Below are 17,881 nucleotides of genomic sequence, written 5' to 3' on the forward strand. Positions count from 1 at the left end.
TGTGTACAGCATGATGTTTTGGAATATACTGTATGTTTCAGTGACCCAGAACCAAAAAATTTCCCTGTCTAGTGCCACTGCACTGCAGCCTGGGTGATAGAGTGAGACTCTGTTAAAAAATAGGGAAATAAACAAATAAAAATGTGATTGTAGGAAACCCATCTAGGTAAACTATGTAACATAAAGCATAATTCTACTTGTTAGCTAGTTACTATCGTTTCAGCCAGAAACAAAAAATAATTAAAGCCAGGAGCGCCACCTTATGGAAAGAATGATCACTACATTGGCTATTCTCCAAGGCTTCTGGGAGATGCCTAGGCTGGAGGGAGCTGGGTATAATTGCCTGTAGGCTTTTTTTTTTTTTTTTTTTTTTTTTTTTTTTTTTTTTTTTTTTTTTTTTTTTTTTTTTTTTTTAATATTGATGCACTTTGGCAGCTCAGAGAGTCTGAGCTTAAAATTAATCTCCAGGGCCTGTCAAGCACTCCTTATGAGTGTCTGGGAGCTGTCACTGAGCCCTCTCTACCTCCCGGCAATCTGGAAAAACACTGCTCTATGCCTGGCTTCCCCCATGTGGTTCATAGAAAAACATCTCTTAGCGAGGATTCCTGAAAACAGGCTTCCACCGCCCAACACATTTGGGAAAAAATGCTAGTATGTTGTATGTCCTTCCTGAAGAGTCACAGTAAGCATTAGCTTGTGAGGGGAATAAAGTATACAGGAAAGAAACCTATGTGACTTTATTTGAACCAGCATTTCTCTAAAGCAGTGGTTCTCAAACTTGCAAGTACATCACCATCACCTGCAGGACTTCTTAAAACACAAGCAGGTGGCCAGACCCAGTGGCTTGTGCCCAGAATCCCAGCACTTTGAAAGGCTGAGGCAGGAGGATTGTTTGAGCCCAGGAGTTCAAGACCAGCTTGGGCAACATAGGGAGAACCAATCTCTACAGAAGAAAAAAAAAATTAAATAGCTGGGTGTGGTAGTGTGCACCTGTAGTCTTAGCTACTCAGGAGGCTGAGGTCAGGAGGTGCCTGGGTGGTCGAGGCTGCATTGAGCCATAAAAGCACCACTGTACTCCAGCCTGGGCAAAAGAGTGAGATCTCATCTCAAAACAAAACAAAACAAACCCACCATGGGATCAGTCTGAGAAGACTCCAGAAATTGACATCTGTAACCATTTCCCAGATGATGCTGATGCCCCTGATCTAGGGTCACAGTGTAAGGACTACTAACCTAAATGAAGTCAACAAGAAAACCTTCTTTTCAAAGTTACAGCTTTTAATTTCCCCAAATAACCAGGGTTCCATGAAACACACTTCAGGAATTGTGCCATATCCTGTTCCCACTTGATACCTCCTGTGATCTGGCCCCCGAGGGCCTGTGTCCCAGTCTCCTCTGGGATGCTCAGACCCTGGCCAGTTATAATACTCTCTTTTCCAAATAGCCCTTTTTCAGCTCTCAAATAATCATTCCTCACTTTCTTTTGTTTTTCCGTTGGTAGCTACAGAGGGAAAAAATACAACGAAAACCTCAATTTTCCAAACCTCCTTGGCAATGAAATGTTTTCCCCAAGCAAAACTAAAGGAGAGCTATAGTCAGTCAGGGTAAAAGTAGATCTCCAGCACCACTTGGAATACAGTGACACTGTCTCACTTCCAAGGGTACAGCTGGTCAAAATCAGTCAATATCAAGTTCACTGTTGACTACCTTGTGAGCAATGGAGAGCACTCTTTCTCTGGTTTTATCCTAATTATAGTTAAAATAGCTACTATTTATTAGGAAGCTTACATGCATTTAATCTGCATCTTCCTCCCAGCTGTGCCGTCACCAGGGGATTGGGACAACAAAGTGAGAATAAGGTCGAATTCTTGGGAGGTTAAGTGGAGCAGGTGATGGGATCAGCCTCTCCAACCTGCAGCAGGCTCAGCCCTTGGTGCCACAGTGAAAACCGTCAGTGGCTGCAGAGCACAGAGGTGAAGCATGTGGACTCTGAAATATGATTGCCAGAGTCTGTGCCCACTGGCTCTGCCATCTTAGGCAAGCTATTTAACTTCTGGGAAAATGGGAGAGGGGAGAGGGGAACTGTTTGTTCATCTATAAATTGGGGACTGTAGTAGCCCCTTTTTCATTGAGTTCTTATGAAGCTTAAATGAAATGAAAATGTAGAGTTGCTGGTATCCTACTAGGCAAATATCAGGAGCACAAGTATTAGCTATTAATGTTACAACGTTTTCATAGCCCTGAGGCTTGCCATATTGTTTCAGAAGTTGGCCAAGGTGACTAAGGAAGGCAGCTTGCTTGAGACAGCTGGTGGGAAAAACATGGAACTGCAGGGTAAGCCCAAGCTGAGCCTGTTCACATGGCGACCACCTGACCCCAGGAATGAGTTGTTTGGGACACCGCTTGGTTAGGGGTGGACTTCTGAGCAAATGATTTCATCGTACCAGCTCAGCTAGGGGTCTAGTAAGTTTCTCCTCACTCACAGCTTAGATCGCTGCATGAGAGACACCCAGACAGAAAGGAGACCATGGCCTAGAGGTGAGGTCTGAGACAAAATGTCAGAATTTCAAGCTCCTCCGCCAGTGACAGTATATACCCTCAACTCTCCAACATGTCAGGATGTGAAAGTGTCCTTCAGCCCCACCCAGAATTCCACCACAGCTCCGCATGCCCATTCTTAGAACTGCCCATTTTGGTCTCCTCCAGGTAGAAGATTCTGGAACACGCCTTGAGAGACAGGCAGCATGAAGGGATGAGCATGTCCTGGCTGGGTGTGAGAGGCGTTTACAGGGCTTTGCAGGGTCAGGGAAGAACCAGGGCCAGTGTTCTAAGGGATATGGTCTAACAGGCATTCCTGTGCTAGAAAAAGGACTGTAAATCAAATAATTGCTTTTAAATTAAAAAATAATGAAAGTTCTATTACCATAGAGGAGATGGACTCAGTTCCTGTTGTTCAGTTCACTTGCGAACAATGGAGTTCAAGTACCTGAAATAAACACACGTGTGAACACACGCACATTCTCAGTGCCATCCACTCTCATGTATCAATTTGGGCTGCCTCCAAACTTGCAGTTAACTTATGAAAATCCAACTATCCACCAACTGTACAAATCATACCACAGACCAGTAGAGTAAAATGCTGTACATTTACATTTTATGTAGTGTGACTTTTATTCTGTATGTTTCTATAGAAATTAGACATTTATACATATGTTCATATATAGCAAGTGTCCAGGCCTATATTCAGAAAAAAACAACCACCTATATGCTATGTTTTATGAGCAATTAAGGCGATAGCAGGAATGGTGTAAACCCAGTACTGGCTTTATTTTTTAAATTTTATAATTTTGTATTTACCCTGACTTTTACTTATTCCCTGAAAACTGGCTGTGATGGATATTTACACATTAAAAATATCTTTATGATAATAGCAGTTAATATTTATTGAGCACGTATATTAGGCCAAGTACTATGTTAAGCACATTCTGTGCTTTATCTCATTTACAGCAAACCTGTGAGGGGGAGACTATTATTATCCCTATTTTACAGATGAACCAGGAACTGAGGCTTAAAGAGATTGTTAAAGATGCAGTACAAGCTCCAGGCAGTCCAATTCAGGTTATCTCCTCTGCTGGGTCAGAAGAGTTTGAGTACAGCATAAGTTGTGATGATACAGAAGACATTCTTAGCCTGCCTGTGAAGGCCTCTGGCCCTATGCTTAAGCCTGGTGAGAAAGTTCCTCACTGGAGGCCAGTTAGTCTGGCATCAAATCCAGTTGCTGGTGGCATGGGCCAGCTCCAGAACTACCACAGGCCCCTAAAACCAAGACCAGGTAGGAGGATAGAAATAACTTTCCCAACTCAGTTCCATTCATCGGCAAATGCATGCAAATTTTTAAAAATAAAGAGACAATATTTTGTTCTGTTTTATTGTTAAACTGGCAATAGTTTTTATTTCTTTTGTATTTTTATTGATATATCATAGTTGTACATATTTTTGGTTATACATGTGATATTTTGATTCATGTATACAATGTGTAATGATCAAATCAGGGTAATTGGGATACCTAACACCTCGAGCATTTATCTTCTCTTTGAGTTGGGAACATTACAGTTTTTCTCTTCCAGCTATTTTGAAACATATAATTAATTATTGTTAACTATCTATATTAAATATGTTATTTATAATATATTAATATACTATATATATTATTATAATACATAGTATAGTACATATAAGATTATCATAATACATTATACTATATATTTTATGTACAAATATATAAAAATTTTGTATATAAATTTTATACATAAATGATATATAAATGGCTATAATATATAATAAATTGTTATAGTTTTTCTATTGTAGTATCAAATACTATAACTTCTAATTGCATTTTTATACTCATCTTTTTTTCAAATGAGATTATACATTGTTTTCAAGAAGTTTTCTTAATTCAGCTGAATGAAGCAAATCTTCATGACTTTTGACCTAGTTCTGAGAATGTAACCCAAAAAAATCCTAAAATGTAGGAACAAATATTATAAATAACATACTTTAAAATATAAAAATCATCCTTAGCTTGCAAGCCACGCAAAAACAGGTGGTAGGCTGGATTTGGCTCACAGGCTGAAGTTTGCCAGCCCCTGCTTTAGACCATGGTGAGTATGGTGGGCTTCATGTCAGTTCAGATGGCCCACTTACTGTGTGTATAAGAACATTTTCCCAAAAAGCTAGTGCAGGCCCTGAAAACACTAACCAAGCAGGTAGCCTAATATGATGCATCTCCTTGCAGGATGGTACCCGAGTCATAGGGAAATGTGGTGGTTACTGTGGGAAATGCACTCCATCCTCTGGTACTGGCCTGGAAGTGCGAGTTTTATAGCTAAGGTAAGCAGTCCTGTGTCTGTCTGTCTGTCTTTTATTTTTTATGTAGCATAGATGAGCAAATGTTGGTAGATCAGGCAGGGTTATAGTTAAGCATCTTGAAGCTGACCCAATACTGTTCTACGTTTTTATCTTATGCTCCTCTGTTCTCACGTGACTGAAGCCATCAGTTCTCTGCCATTAGACATGGGTTCCCCTCTGCAAAGCTGGCCTTTTTATTTATTTACTTTGAAATTTTAGATTCAAAAGGTACATGTGCAAATTTGTTACACTGATATATTGTGCTGAGTTGTAGGCTTCGTTTGACCATCACCCCAACAGTGAACGCGGTATTCAATAGATTTTCCTTCCCTCCCCACTTTTGGAGTCGCCAGTGTCCATTATTTCTGTCTTTATGTCCATGTGTACCTAATGTTCCACTCCCAATTATAAGCAAAAGCATATGGTATTTGGTTTTTTTTTTCTGTGTTAATTCACTTAGGAAAATGGCCTCTAGCTGCATCTGTATTGCTGCAAAGAACATGATTACATTCTTTTTTGTGGTTGCATAATATTCCATGATGTATACAGACCATATTTTTAAATCCAATCCACCATTAATGGGCACCTGATGCCATCTTTGCTATTGTGAATAGTGCTGCAATAAACATGTTAGTGCAGGTGTTTTTGGTTGAATGATTTATTTTCTTTTTGATATATACTCAGTAATGGATTGCTGGGTCAAATGGTAATTCTGTTTTTAGTTCTTTCAGAAATCACCAGGGTTGGGCATGGTGGCTCACATCTGTAATCCCAGCACTTTGGGAGGCCACGGTGGGCATATCATGAGGTCAGGAGTTTGAGACCAGTCTTCCCCAATATGGTGAAATCCCGTCTCTACTAAAAATACAAAAAGTAGCTAGGTGTGGTGGCATGCACCTGTAGTCCTAGCTACTTGCGTGGCCAAGGCAGGAGAATCGCTTGAACCCGGGAGGCAGAGGTTGCAGTGAGCCAAGATCATGCCATTCCCCTCCAGCCTGGGCAGCAGAGTGAGACTCTGTCAAAAAAAAAGAAAAAAAGAAAGAAAGAAAGATAGAAAGAGAAAAAAAGAAAAGAAAAGAAAAAAGAAATCTCCAAACTTTTTCACAGAGGTTAAACTAATTTATGATCCCACCAACAGTGTAGTCCATTTTTTCTCTGCAATCTCACCAATAGCTGTTATCTTTCTACTTTTTAAGAATAGTCATCTGACAGGCATGAGATGTTATCTCATTGTGGTTTTGACTTGCATTTCTGTGATGATTAGTGATGTTCAGCATTTTTTTCATATATTTGTTGCCTGCTTGCGTGTCTTCTTTTGAGAGGTATCTGCCCATGTCCTTTGCCTACTTTTTAATAGGGTTGTTTGTTTTTTTTCTTGTTGGTTTGCTTAAGTTCCTTATAGATTCTGGGTATTAGTACTTTATCAAATGTATAGTTTAAAAATGTTTTCTCCTATTCTCTAGGTTGTCTGTCTATTCTGTTGGTAGTTTATTTTGCTGTGCAGAAGCTCTTTAGTTTAGTTAGGTCTCCATTATCAATTTTTGTTTTGTTGCATTTGCTTTTGAGGACTTAGTCATAAATTATTTGCCTAGGCCAATGTCTGGAAGACTGTTTCCTGGGTTTTCTTCTAGAATTTTTAAGATTTGAAGTCTTACATTTAAGTCTTCAATCTATTCTGAGTTACTTTTTGTATATGGTGAGAGATAGAGATTCAATTTCATTCTTCTGTGTGTGGTTAGCCAGCTTTCCCAGCATATATAACCAGTTGGTTATAGATGTATAGCTTTATTTCTGGGTTCTCTATTCTGTTCCATTGGTTTATGTGTCTGTTTCTGTACCAGTGCCATGTTGTTTTGGTTACCTTATAGTAAGGTGTAGTTTGCTGCCATAGAGTACAATTTGAAGTCCAGTAAGATGATATCTCTGGCTTCGCTCTTTTCCTTAGGATTGCTTTTACTATTTAGACTCTGCTTTGGTTTTATATCAATTTTAGAATAGTTCTTCTCCTAACTCTGTGAAGAATAATATTGGTAATTTGATAGAAATTTTGTTGAATCTGTAGATTTCTTTGGACAGTATGGACATTTTAATGCTATTGATTCTTCCAGTCGATGAGCATGGAATGTTTTTCTATTTGTGTCATCTGTGATTTCCTTAAGCAATGTTTATAGTTCTTCCTGTAGAGATATTTTACCTGCTTTGTTAGATGTATTCCTAAGTATTTTATTCTTTTTTTGGTGATTGTAAATGGGTTGCATTCTTGATTTGGTTCTCAATTTGAATGTTCTTTGTGTATAGAAATGCTTCTGATTTTTGTACATTTATTTTGCATCCTGAAAATTTACCAAAGTCATTTATCAGGTCTCGGAATCTTTTGGTGGAATCTTTAGGGTTTTCTCTGTATAGAATCATTTTGTCAGTGAAGGAAGGTAATTTGATTTCCTCTTTTCTTGTTTGGATGTCTTTTCTCTCTTTCTCTTGCCTGATTGCTCTAAGATTTCCAATACTAAGTTGAATAAGAGTGGTGAGAGTACACATTCTTGTCTTGTTCCAGTTATCGGGAAGAATGCTTCCAACTTTTGCCTATTCAATATTATATTGGCTGTGGGTTTGTTATAGATGGCTATTATTATTTTGAGATATGTTCCTTTGACATCTTGTTCCTTATAGGTTTTTATCATGAAGGGATGTTGTATTTTATGAAATGCTTTTTCTGCATCTATTTATATGATCATAGCGTTTTTGTTTTTAATTGTTTGCATAGTGAATCACATTTACAGATTTGCATGTGTTGAATGATCCTCGCCTCCCAAGAATAAAGCCCACTTGATCATGCTAGATTATCTTTATGGTATGTTGCTGGATTCAGTTTGCTAGTATTTCGTTGAGGATTTTCACTTCAGTGTTCAGCAGGGATATTAGTCTGTAGTTTTCTTTTTTTGTTGTTGTTATGTCTTTGCCAGATATTGGTATCAGGGTGATACAGGTTACATAGAATGAGTTAGGAAGAAATATCTCCTCTTCAATTATTTTTTAATTGTTTTAGTAGGATTGGTACCAGCTCTTTGCAGAGCTTATTTAAAATGCTATTTATTGGGCTGCATCTCTAGGGGTCCTGCTTCATTAGGTCTCTGGTAGATTCAGGGATCTGTAATTTTAATACAGGGAATTCTGATACAAGTGAATCACAGCTCATTCTTTGAGAAATACTTCCCAAGAATGTAATAGTAATAACCACAATGGCATTTGTTGAGCAATATTTCATTGAATCCTCACAACGAAACTGTGTGGAGGGGCTGCTATGTTACATATGAGGAAGCTGAACCCCAAAACAAGTAAGTTGCTTAAGTTCATGATGAAGCTGGGCATGGTGGCTCACGCCTGTGGCAGGCAGATCACTTGAGGTCAGGAGTTCAAGATCAGCCTGGCCAACATGATGAAACCCCATCTCTACTATACATTCAAAATTTAGCTGGGTGTGTTGGTGCATGCCTGTAGTCCTAGCTACTCGGGAGGCTGAGGCAGGAGAATCACTTGAACCTGTGGGGCAGAGGTTGCAGTCAGCCAAGATCACGCCACTGCACTGCAGCCTGGATGACAGAGTGAGACTCTGTCTCAAAAAGATAAAAAAGATAAAAAGATAATGGTAAATTCCCTTGTGAGAACCCAGAGTGTCCTACACTAAAGCCGGTGTTCCTAATTGCTGCATTGTGCCACACCCTCTGTTACTCATAGTGCGTTCCAAGGACCAGTGTGATCAGCTTCACATAGGAACTTGTTAGACATGCATGTCATCCATGGCCATACCACCCTGAACGCACCCAGTCTCATCTGATCTTGGCTGCTAAGCAGGGTCGGGCCTGGTTAGTACTTGGATGGGAGACCACCTGGGAATACTGGGTGCTGTAGGCTTTTAAAAAATAAAAAAAATAAAGAAAATTCGCAGTGTCAGGCCTCACTCTATACCTGTGAAATCAGAATCTGCATTTTAACAAAGTCCACAGGAGTCGTGCATGTTAAAGTTCGGCATTCCCTGACCTAATACATAATGCCAGAAAGTGATTCTTCTGCTGAGTAAAGGACTGAATTGGTCACTCTTTTTATCATCCCAGTGCCTTCAGCTACAAGGGATGAGCTCGACCAATTCTTGTGACCCTCCTGCATCTTCCCTAAAGCTTCCAGTAGCCCATTACCATGTAAGGCTCTTGAACATCCTGATACAAGAGTGCCTATTTGACATTTAGGATTATTTCTGTTGCAAGGAGCTAAGAAATTTATATCTTAAATAACTGAGATATCCAAGAAGTATGCTAGCTTCAGGCATGGCTAGATCCAGAATTTCAGACAGTTATCAGTGTTCTTTCTTTCTTCATTAATCAGCAATGATTGCCTCTTAAATGACTTTATTCTGAGGCAGATCATCACCCCACACCATGGTCCTGGGCAACTCAAGGATTATATCAACCTTACAACGCATGATTCAAGTGAATACTCATCTCCTAGCATACATTCTGCAAAATAACTCTGTTTAGCTCTGGTTAGGTCACATGGTCATTTTTTAACCAATCACAGCATCTAAGGATTGGAGATCATGTACCCACCTAGAGTCAGGTGATTGACAGCTTCAGTTAGGAGACGGATGGTTTCCAAAGGACAAGAAGGTGTTGTTATCAGAAATTGGGAAATGGGATGGAGGTATGCAAAAGTCAGCAGTTATCCACTAGAGATCACCATTATATATGTACTTTATATATTTTATGTATAAGAAGATAAATTTTGTATATATGTTATATGCAGTAAATTTTATGCATAAGTACATATATATAATATTTATACATATAAACATATATTTATAGAAAAAAGACTAGAAGGAAATACCAAACTACCCATATATGAAGAGCAGTTATCTCAGGTGGGGAGATTTCAGGCAAGTGGGTTTTTAAATTTTTTTCTTTATTACTTCACTGAAACTTGCATGTTTTTTACAGCAAACAAACATTACTTTTAAAATCTAGGGCCAGTTGTGGTGGTTCATGCATATAATCCCAGCACTCTGGGAGGCTAAGATAGGAGGATTTCTTGAGTCCAGGATGTTGAAACCAGCCTGGGCAACATAGTGAAACTCCCATTTCTGCAAATAAATAAATAAATAAGTTGGGCATGATGGTATGCACCTGTAGACCCAGCTAGTTGGGAGGCTGAGATGGGACGATTGCTTGCCTAAGGTCAAGGCTTCAGTGAGCCATGGTTATGTCATTGCACTCCAGCCTGGTTGACAGAGTGATACTGTGACTTAGAAAAAATAAAAATAAAATCCAGAGAAAATAAGTGTTAATTTTAAATTCTGTATGTAAAAATGTATCAGTTGCCCATTCTTAACTTATGGCTTTTGAGGCAGAAGGTTTATATTTTCTGGTCTGTTTATTTCAGGTGCTCTGAAGAGGAAGCCATTATGGGATGGATGAAGGAAAATAATGCAATACCTCCACCTTAATTTGGGTGCATGTGTGTGTGTGTGTGTGTGTGTGTGTGTGTGTGTATGTGAGAGAGAGAGACTTGTATGCTGGTGTGGAAATGTGTATACATATACATATATATACATATATACACATACATATATACACATATATATGTGTGTATGTATATATGTCGAATATCCTAATGATGTAAAGTTTAATATTTATGTTTGAAATTATTTATTGTGATGTAATATTTTTGTACGTAAAATGATTCTATTATGACTGCCTTTGCATGTAGTACTATGACAAAGTGATCCTTCATTATCACGGTACACTATTGTTTACTTTTCATCTGTAAATGTTCTGTTTTTGCTTTTTTAAAATGAATTTTTTTAAAACAACCTACCCGTCATCAAGGTGCTATGAGAGTTATGTAAAAAGTATTTTTGTCCTTTCTAGGCAAGTATCACCCAGTAAGTAAGTTCATGATATCACAGATTGTACCAACTATTAACTATGTTAAATATCTATTCAGTTTCATGTGATCTCTGGGAAAAAAAAATATGCTGCCTTGGTGCTAATATTGTATGTATTTAAATGATCTTCAGACTCAGAAATATAAACACTTTTAATGAAAGGGAGGAACAGAAGGACAATTTCCAGTGCACAGAATCACTTGGATGAAATAAGACCAGCTCTTTACCGTTATTTTTGGACATGCTTTTTTAGAAGAGACTTGGACTTTGTCCTCATTGTTGTTAGTGTTAATATTCTTTGCTTCAGCCCACGGTGCCTTGGTCCCTCTGCAATCAAATGAAGGATCCCCCAAACAGCTTCCTTACAGAGTGACATTGGGAAAGTGAGATCCTCTCACCATTTTGCCAAGATACTCTAAAATGACATCCACGTTTACCAGTAGCAAGACAGAGGATGCACAGAATGGGCGTGACCTTCAGCTTACTAGCACACCTGGAGAAGTTTAGAACCAGGTTCTGAATCATCAGGTTTGCGTTTTGCATGAAAACATTGGCTGGTGACGTGACTTCTCGTCAGGCCGTGTGCGTAACACCCTGCCAGTTTTCATGGGCACTGCAGTAATGGACGTTTGTGTGAAGAAATGAACTGTGGAGTACAAAATGGTTTGAGTCTTTCTAATTGTTCATTAATTCGCTTTTTTTGTTACTTCTTTGCAAAATGGAAGTGCTGAAGCCATGGTCTTTCTGTCCTTCCAAACTGATGAAAGGAAGCCTTTGCCAATGGCACATGGAAGACACTTGGTTTGAAAAACCCTGCCCACTTCCAAAGACCAAAGAGATTAAGAAAAACCTGGCAGTATTCTCCAGCTCCAAGCAAGCTCCAGAGTGCTCCAGGAAAAATTATATTCAGTATATGAATAAGTGTTATTCTCCATTATTAATATGTTCTTAAAATATATTATGAATAAATACATCACCACACCGGAACCATTTGTGTTTTGCATAGTTTCTGGACTCTTGATTCAAGTTGAAGTAAAAATGTCTCTAGTTTCCAGATTGAGAAGTTAAGATTTTTTTTATTTCATCTATTACAATTGTCATTCTAGAGACAGATAGGAATGGGGATTAAGAATAAGATCTGTCTTTTCATCATGCAAAAATCATCAGTTAGAGTGGTTTTTCTGGAAACTGGGAACTACCCCTCTTGGGAAACAAATGAGAAAACAAAACAAAATATTTAGGTGGCATTTGAGCACTTAATTGTTCACTTTATATGGCAGTAGTTCCTACCCTGTATGGTGTCCAGGGAAATATAAGAGCTTTCTAAGTAAGTCTACTAAAAGCAAATTATAACCGAAAATTCACCATATGCCACGCCTTTTACTTATATTGTTTCACCTCATCCTCACAACCATAAAATACAGCAGGTAATAGACTAGCTTTCATTTGATGTTAAGGAGACAGAGCCTCAGAGTTGCAAATTGCCTCACGTTCACACACAGTGAATAAGTAGTCGTCTCCCAAAGAAGAACTCTGTTTGCGCCAAGTGACCACTTCTGGACCAATCACAATATCAGGATCCACTGGGATCCTGTGCCAGTGGCCATCTAGAGTCAGGTGACCAACAGCTTCAATTGAAAAAGAGATGGTTCCCAGAAGAGAAGTTTTGTTGTTATCAGAAAAGTAGACATGGGATGGAGACATGAAAAAAGCAGGCATCCACTCTAAATTCCCATTTGTGTGTGTGTGTGTGTGTGTGTGTGTGTGTGTGTGTGTGAACACATGCGTGTGCCTGTGCACAATCTCCAAATCCCAGAGTTTACACCAACATCCAGTCCCTTGCTATCGCTCAGCATCATCTGGGGCCTCAGTTCTCGCCCTTCTCTAGTGTTTACTAACTGTATGATCTTGAGCCTTAGTTTTTTCATGTGTAAAATGAGGCTATTCATAGTCCTCTCACTTACCTTCCAGGATAAAGTGTTTCTCATATCCCTTTAAGCCCTGCATCAGTGCTGGCAAAATAGCTGCCATCAAAATGTGTGTCAGTAGGCTTAAGCTGACAGCAGTGAAGGCATGGGCTCTGGATCAGTTAGGGATTGTGTTCAGCAGCTAATTACAGAGATCTGACTGCAATGGCTTACATATGTAAAAGTGTATTTCATTGTTATGTAGGAGGTAAGCAATTTGGAACTAGCATGGCAGCTCTACAGCTTCATCAGGGACAGAGTTTATCTCTCTGTCTCCTTCTCTCTTCATTCCTCCATATTTCGATATGGCTGCTAGAGCTCCAGCAATCACTCCCAAACTCCAGATGACAGGAGGAAAAAAAAAAAGGGGGGGGGGGCTTGGGGGAAGGATAGAAAGTGGCATAGTCTCAGTTCTCTATTGTTCTTTTAAGTAAATTTTTCAGAAACCTTACCTAACAAATTTTACTTCTACCTCCTTAGCTAGAAGGAGAATTGAGTCATGTGGTTGTACGAGTAGTGGGGAAATGGGTTAGTTTCACACAGTGCTACATTGCCATAGAAAATAAAACGAGGGATCTGTTTCTAGTAAAGAAAGCAAAATGAATTTGAAAGAGGCAATTAAAAGTCTCTGCAATGGATCAAGTGCAGAGACTGGAGAAAGTTTTGGAAGCATTTGCAGAGTAAGTAAAAGATAAATGGGATCGAGAGTGGTGATCATTCTAATGGTAGAAAAAAAAACAACTATCGAGAGATATGGGTGGTAAAATTAATAGGAGCCGACAACTGACAGATTTGGGATGGGCTGTGGGAGTAAAGGAACCAGTAAGAGTTCACAGATGAGATTTTAGTATCATTGTAAACACAACCAGGGTGACGAAAAGATGAATGGATAAGTAGACAAATAGACAGATGTACAATCTATAAGAGTCCGGTAATCATTTATATTTGTATAGCACTGCACAAATTAAATATTGTCTTTGCATTTCATTTATTTAACCAAGTAATATTTATTGCATATCTGCTAATTTTTAGGCACTATTCTAGGGTCTGGGTGCAGCAATGTTTCAGTTAAGGTCAAGGCTAAGAGATAGCGTGAGTTTGCTCGGGCTGCCTTTGCGGAATACCACAGACAGGGTGGTGTCAACATCAGAAATTTATTCTCTCACAGTTCTCTGGAGGCTGGAAGTCCAAGATCAAGGTGCTATCACGGTTGGTTTCTGAGGAGGCCTTTCTTCCTGGCTTGTAAACAGGCCTCTTCTCCCTGTGTCCTCACATTGCCTCTCCTCTTGTGTGTATGAACAGAGAAAAAGAGATTTCTGGTGTCTCTTCCTCCTCTTAATGAGGTCACCATTTCTATCAGATTCGAGTCCTGCCCTTCTGGCCTCTCTTAACCTTCATTACCTTCTTATAGGCATCTCCAAATGCAGTCACATTAGGGGTAGGGCTTCAATATAGGAATGTGGGGGTAAGACTTGAGGACAGAATTCAGTCTACAACAGAGGCTATAACAAAGAGAACCCAAAATAAGGTAAACATTTATTTCTCTTACTTGCTTTCCAGAGGTAGCAGGCACTCTGGCCCTGGTAGGTGACAGCTCCATAGCATCAGAGGACTAAGATCCTTCTGTTTTGTATCTTGGCCATTCTCAAACGCATTGTCCTCATATGGTTCTTCCTCACAATGTCTGCATCTAGCCTGCAGGAAGGGAGCCATTGTTTGAAGGTAGGACAGGGAAGATAAAGCATAATTTTTATTTACAACGTATTGGCGATATTTTATTGGCATAGCCACACCTAGCTGCAAATGAGGCTGGGAAATATACTTTCCAGCTGGCAACCACATGCCCAGCTCATGCTAAGTGGAGGTGGGCAGTCTGTTACTATAAGGAAGAAGAGGAGAATTGTTACTGAGGAAATGTATTGCTTCTGTCACAAACAGTGAACAAAAGCTACAAAAATCTCTTTCCCTTTGGAGCTTACATTTTGGCGGTGACAAAAGAGAGAGAAGATGAACAAATCAACAACTAAACCACCCTACAGTTATTTTCCAGTAATAAAGCTGACCATATTGTTCATGATGGCCACTCATCTGCCATCATGGCATGGGATGGCATTCCCTGGGCACCAAGAACTTCCATACCCCAGAGCTTGCCAACACGCCATGATTCCCTTTGCCTTGGCATGTTGATTTTTCTTTATGCTTCAGCTGGTACAGAAGTAATACGTAGCACGCAAAACCTTGTGTGTCAGAAGGTAAAAAGTATCAGAGAGAAATAAAACAGGGAAAAGGAATTGGGAATGCCAGGTGTCGTGGGGTGAGCACGTTGCTGTTTTAAAGAGGGTGGTCAGAAGTTGCTTGTTTACAAACTGGACAGCTGTGAGCAAAGCTGTGGGTCACCATCAAAGCCTGCCACTAACCTCAGTGGGCGTGGGAAACCGCCTGTCACCAATAGATGGCGGGAGAGGTCTTGCTTTGTTATGTCTGGGCCATTACACTGATCATCTGCTTATTTTGGTTTTTAAAAAATAGTTAAATATGGAATACTTCATGAATTCATGTGTCATCCTTGCACATGGACCCCACTAATCTTCCCTGTACAACCCCAGTTTTAGTATATGTGCTGCCCAGGCAAGTGCTCTGCTCACTTTAGAGGTGATTTTGCGAAGTGTGCTTATGATCTTTTGAAGTCCTCAGCCCTAACAAGATGATATGTCTTCCCTCAAATATGTACCTCAAGATGAAAAATAACTCCAAGGCCAAATGCAGTGGCTCAGGCTTCTAATCCGAGCTACTCCGAAGGCCAAGGTAGGAGGATTGCTTGAGGCCAGGAGTTTGAGACCAGTCTGGGCAAGACAGCAAGAGCCTTCTCTACAAACAGATTGAACAATTAGCCAGGTATAGTGGCACATCCCTATAGTCCCAGCTACTTGGGAGGTTAAACTGGGAGGATTGCTTGAGCTCAGGATTTGGAGGCTATAGTGAGCCATGATCATGCCACTGCACTGCAGCCTGGGTGACATAACGAGACCCCATCTTTTAAACAAGAACTCCAGACCAGGAAGTTAGTCTTTTTCCATGACAATTACTTGTTCTTTTAAATGTCAAATATTGATTTTTCCAAAACAAAATTTTGAAGACAATTTTTGCTTTAGCTCTGGGTGCATGTTTTATCTGCCAGGTAGGCGATCAACTAGTTTTACAACATTATTCACCTCAGTGATTTCCAGTAGGGATAAAAGGAACAAATATTCAAAGTGCTAATAAGAAAGGCATCCAATTACAATGGGAAAGAAAAAAAGAAGTGACATTGCACAGAAATGTACATCTTCATATGTAACTTACATCCTGCTACTTGGTTTGGACTTGGGATCAAATGCCTTATAGGTCACTGCTATGAGATGTCACAGCATGGTCAAAAATGGTGTTGGTTATAAAAATGGTGTTGGGTGTAAAAAAGAATTGATATTCAGTTTATTACATTTATAAGTTCAGAAGCCTAGTTGTTCCTTAAGTTTTGATTCAAACTTACAAATTTTATCATTTTATTTATTTACTAACCTAGTTTTTTTAATTACTTTTAAAAACCCTAGTTTTTTTCAATTACTTTAAGAAATCTTTTGACTAATGTTTGTCTCATTTGTGACTTAATTAAAAGTCTTGAAATATTTTATACCACATTTGTACATTTAACAGATTGTACTTCTGTCTTAGGTTCTTCAGTTATCTCACTCAGCAAACTTTTCTGAATACTTAAATGATTTAGGCTGGGCGTGGTGGCTCATGCTTGTAATCCTAGCACTTTGGGAAGCCGAGGCGGGTGGATCACCTGAGGTCAGGAGTTCGAGACCAGCCTGGCCAACATGGTGAAACCCCATCTCTATTAAAATTACAAAAATTAGCCAGGCATGGTGGTGGGCACCTGTAATCCCAACTACTTGAGAGGCTGAGGCAGAAGAATTGCTTGAATCCGGGAGGTGGAGGTTGCAGTGAGCCGAGATTGTGACACTGTATTCCAGCCTGGGTGACAGAGTAAAACTCCATCTCAAAAAAAAAAAAAAATATATATATATATATATATATATATATATATATGTGTGTGTATATATATATATACACATATACACACATATATATTTTTATATAGATATATAATGAATATTATGTAAATCAGTGGCTTTAAAGTTCTTTAAAATATTCCAGAAAAGAAAATTAATGTAGTATGGTTTTGACTTAAAATCACAAATCCAAATCAAGTACTCAATGACACATTTTAAATTGACATTATAAGCTGCCACTCTAAGAGTTTAAATTTTTAACATCATGACATATAAACTGCTAAGTTTTAACATGTTCTTCAACACAAAAAATCTTAATGTTTCTGATGTCTTTGAAGATTTTTAGGTCTCAGATCTCACTCTTGGCATAAATAAAAGTTGTGTGCTCATATACCTATTGTAGAACCAGAGGTTCCCTTGGGCACAGGTCTGGAATAGAAGATAATCAGGGGAATTATTTTTATGTCAACTAAGGAAACTATGAGATTATCCATGTAAATTTGAGGGAAGCTTTCTATATTGGTTTCTTATGTTGCTGCAGCAGATTACTTCAAACCTATGTGGCTTAAAACAGCACACATTTATTATCTTACAGTTTTGGAGGCCAGACATCTAAAATGGGTCAGCAGGGCTATGTTCTCTCTGGAGGCTCTAGGTGGAGAATGTATTTTCTTGCCCTTCCCAGCATCTAAAGGCTACCTGCATTCTTTAACTCATGACCCCTTCCTCTGTCTGCAAAGCCAGCACTATAGTATCTTCAAATCTGTCTCCCTGACCTCTGTTTCCATCATATGCCACCTGTTTCTGGCTTTAACCCATTTGCCTTTCTCTTGTAAGGACCCTTGTGCTTCCATTGGGCCTGCCGGGTACCGCAGGATCATCTTCCCATCTCAAGATTCTTAATCACATCTGCAAAATCTCTTTTGCCACTTAAGGTAATATAAAGGCATATATACAGGTTTTGGAGATTCGGACATGGATATTTTTGGGAGGCCGTTATTCTGTCTACTCTCCTT

At 39.2% G+C, this 17,881-nt stretch overlaps 1 protein-coding gene, 1 non-coding gene and 1 pseudogene across 7 annotated transcripts in view; 2 read left to right on the plus strand and 1 right to left on the minus strand.

Moving 5' to 3' along the window:
• ADAMTS9 (ADAM metallopeptidase with thrombospondin type 1 motif 9) overlaps window positions 1-11,826 on the plus strand; it is a 166,856-nt gene extending 155,030 nt beyond the window's left edge. For 3 of the 6 annotated variants that reach the window (XM_017527341.2, XM_037738026.1, XM_017527343.2), the window contains one exon: window positions 2,265-2,612. In XM_017527341.2, coding sequence (XP_017382830.1) covers window positions 2,265-2,411 — 147 coding nt within the window. In that variant the 3' untranslated portion in view covers window positions 2,412-2,612. Of the gene's footprint in view, window positions 1-2,264; window positions 2,613-4,795; window positions 4,891-9,020; window positions 9,657-10,338 lie in introns of those variants that run through there. The other 3 variants (XM_017527342.2, XM_017527344.2, XM_037738025.1) reach the window with 2 other exon arrangements.
• Window positions 8,702-8,820, plus strand: LOC119471060 (annotated as a pseudogene).
• Window positions 11,827-15,339: 3,513 nt separating the features above from the next.
• On the minus strand, window positions 15,340-15,446 carry LOC119471070. Its single transcript, XR_005200059.1, has one exon. It is a non-coding gene; the product is annotated as a U6 spliceosomal RNA (small nuclear RNA).
• Between the last annotated feature and the right edge of the window lie 2,435 nt (window positions 15,447-17,881).

Source organism: Cebus imitator, unplaced genomic scaffold, assembly GCF_001604975.1.
Source record: "Cebus imitator isolate Cc_AM_T3 unplaced genomic scaffold, Cebus_imitator-1.0 Scaffold48, whole genome shotgun sequence".
Classification (NCBI taxonomy): Eukaryota; Metazoa; Chordata; class Mammalia; order Primates; family Cebidae; genus Cebus; species Cebus imitator.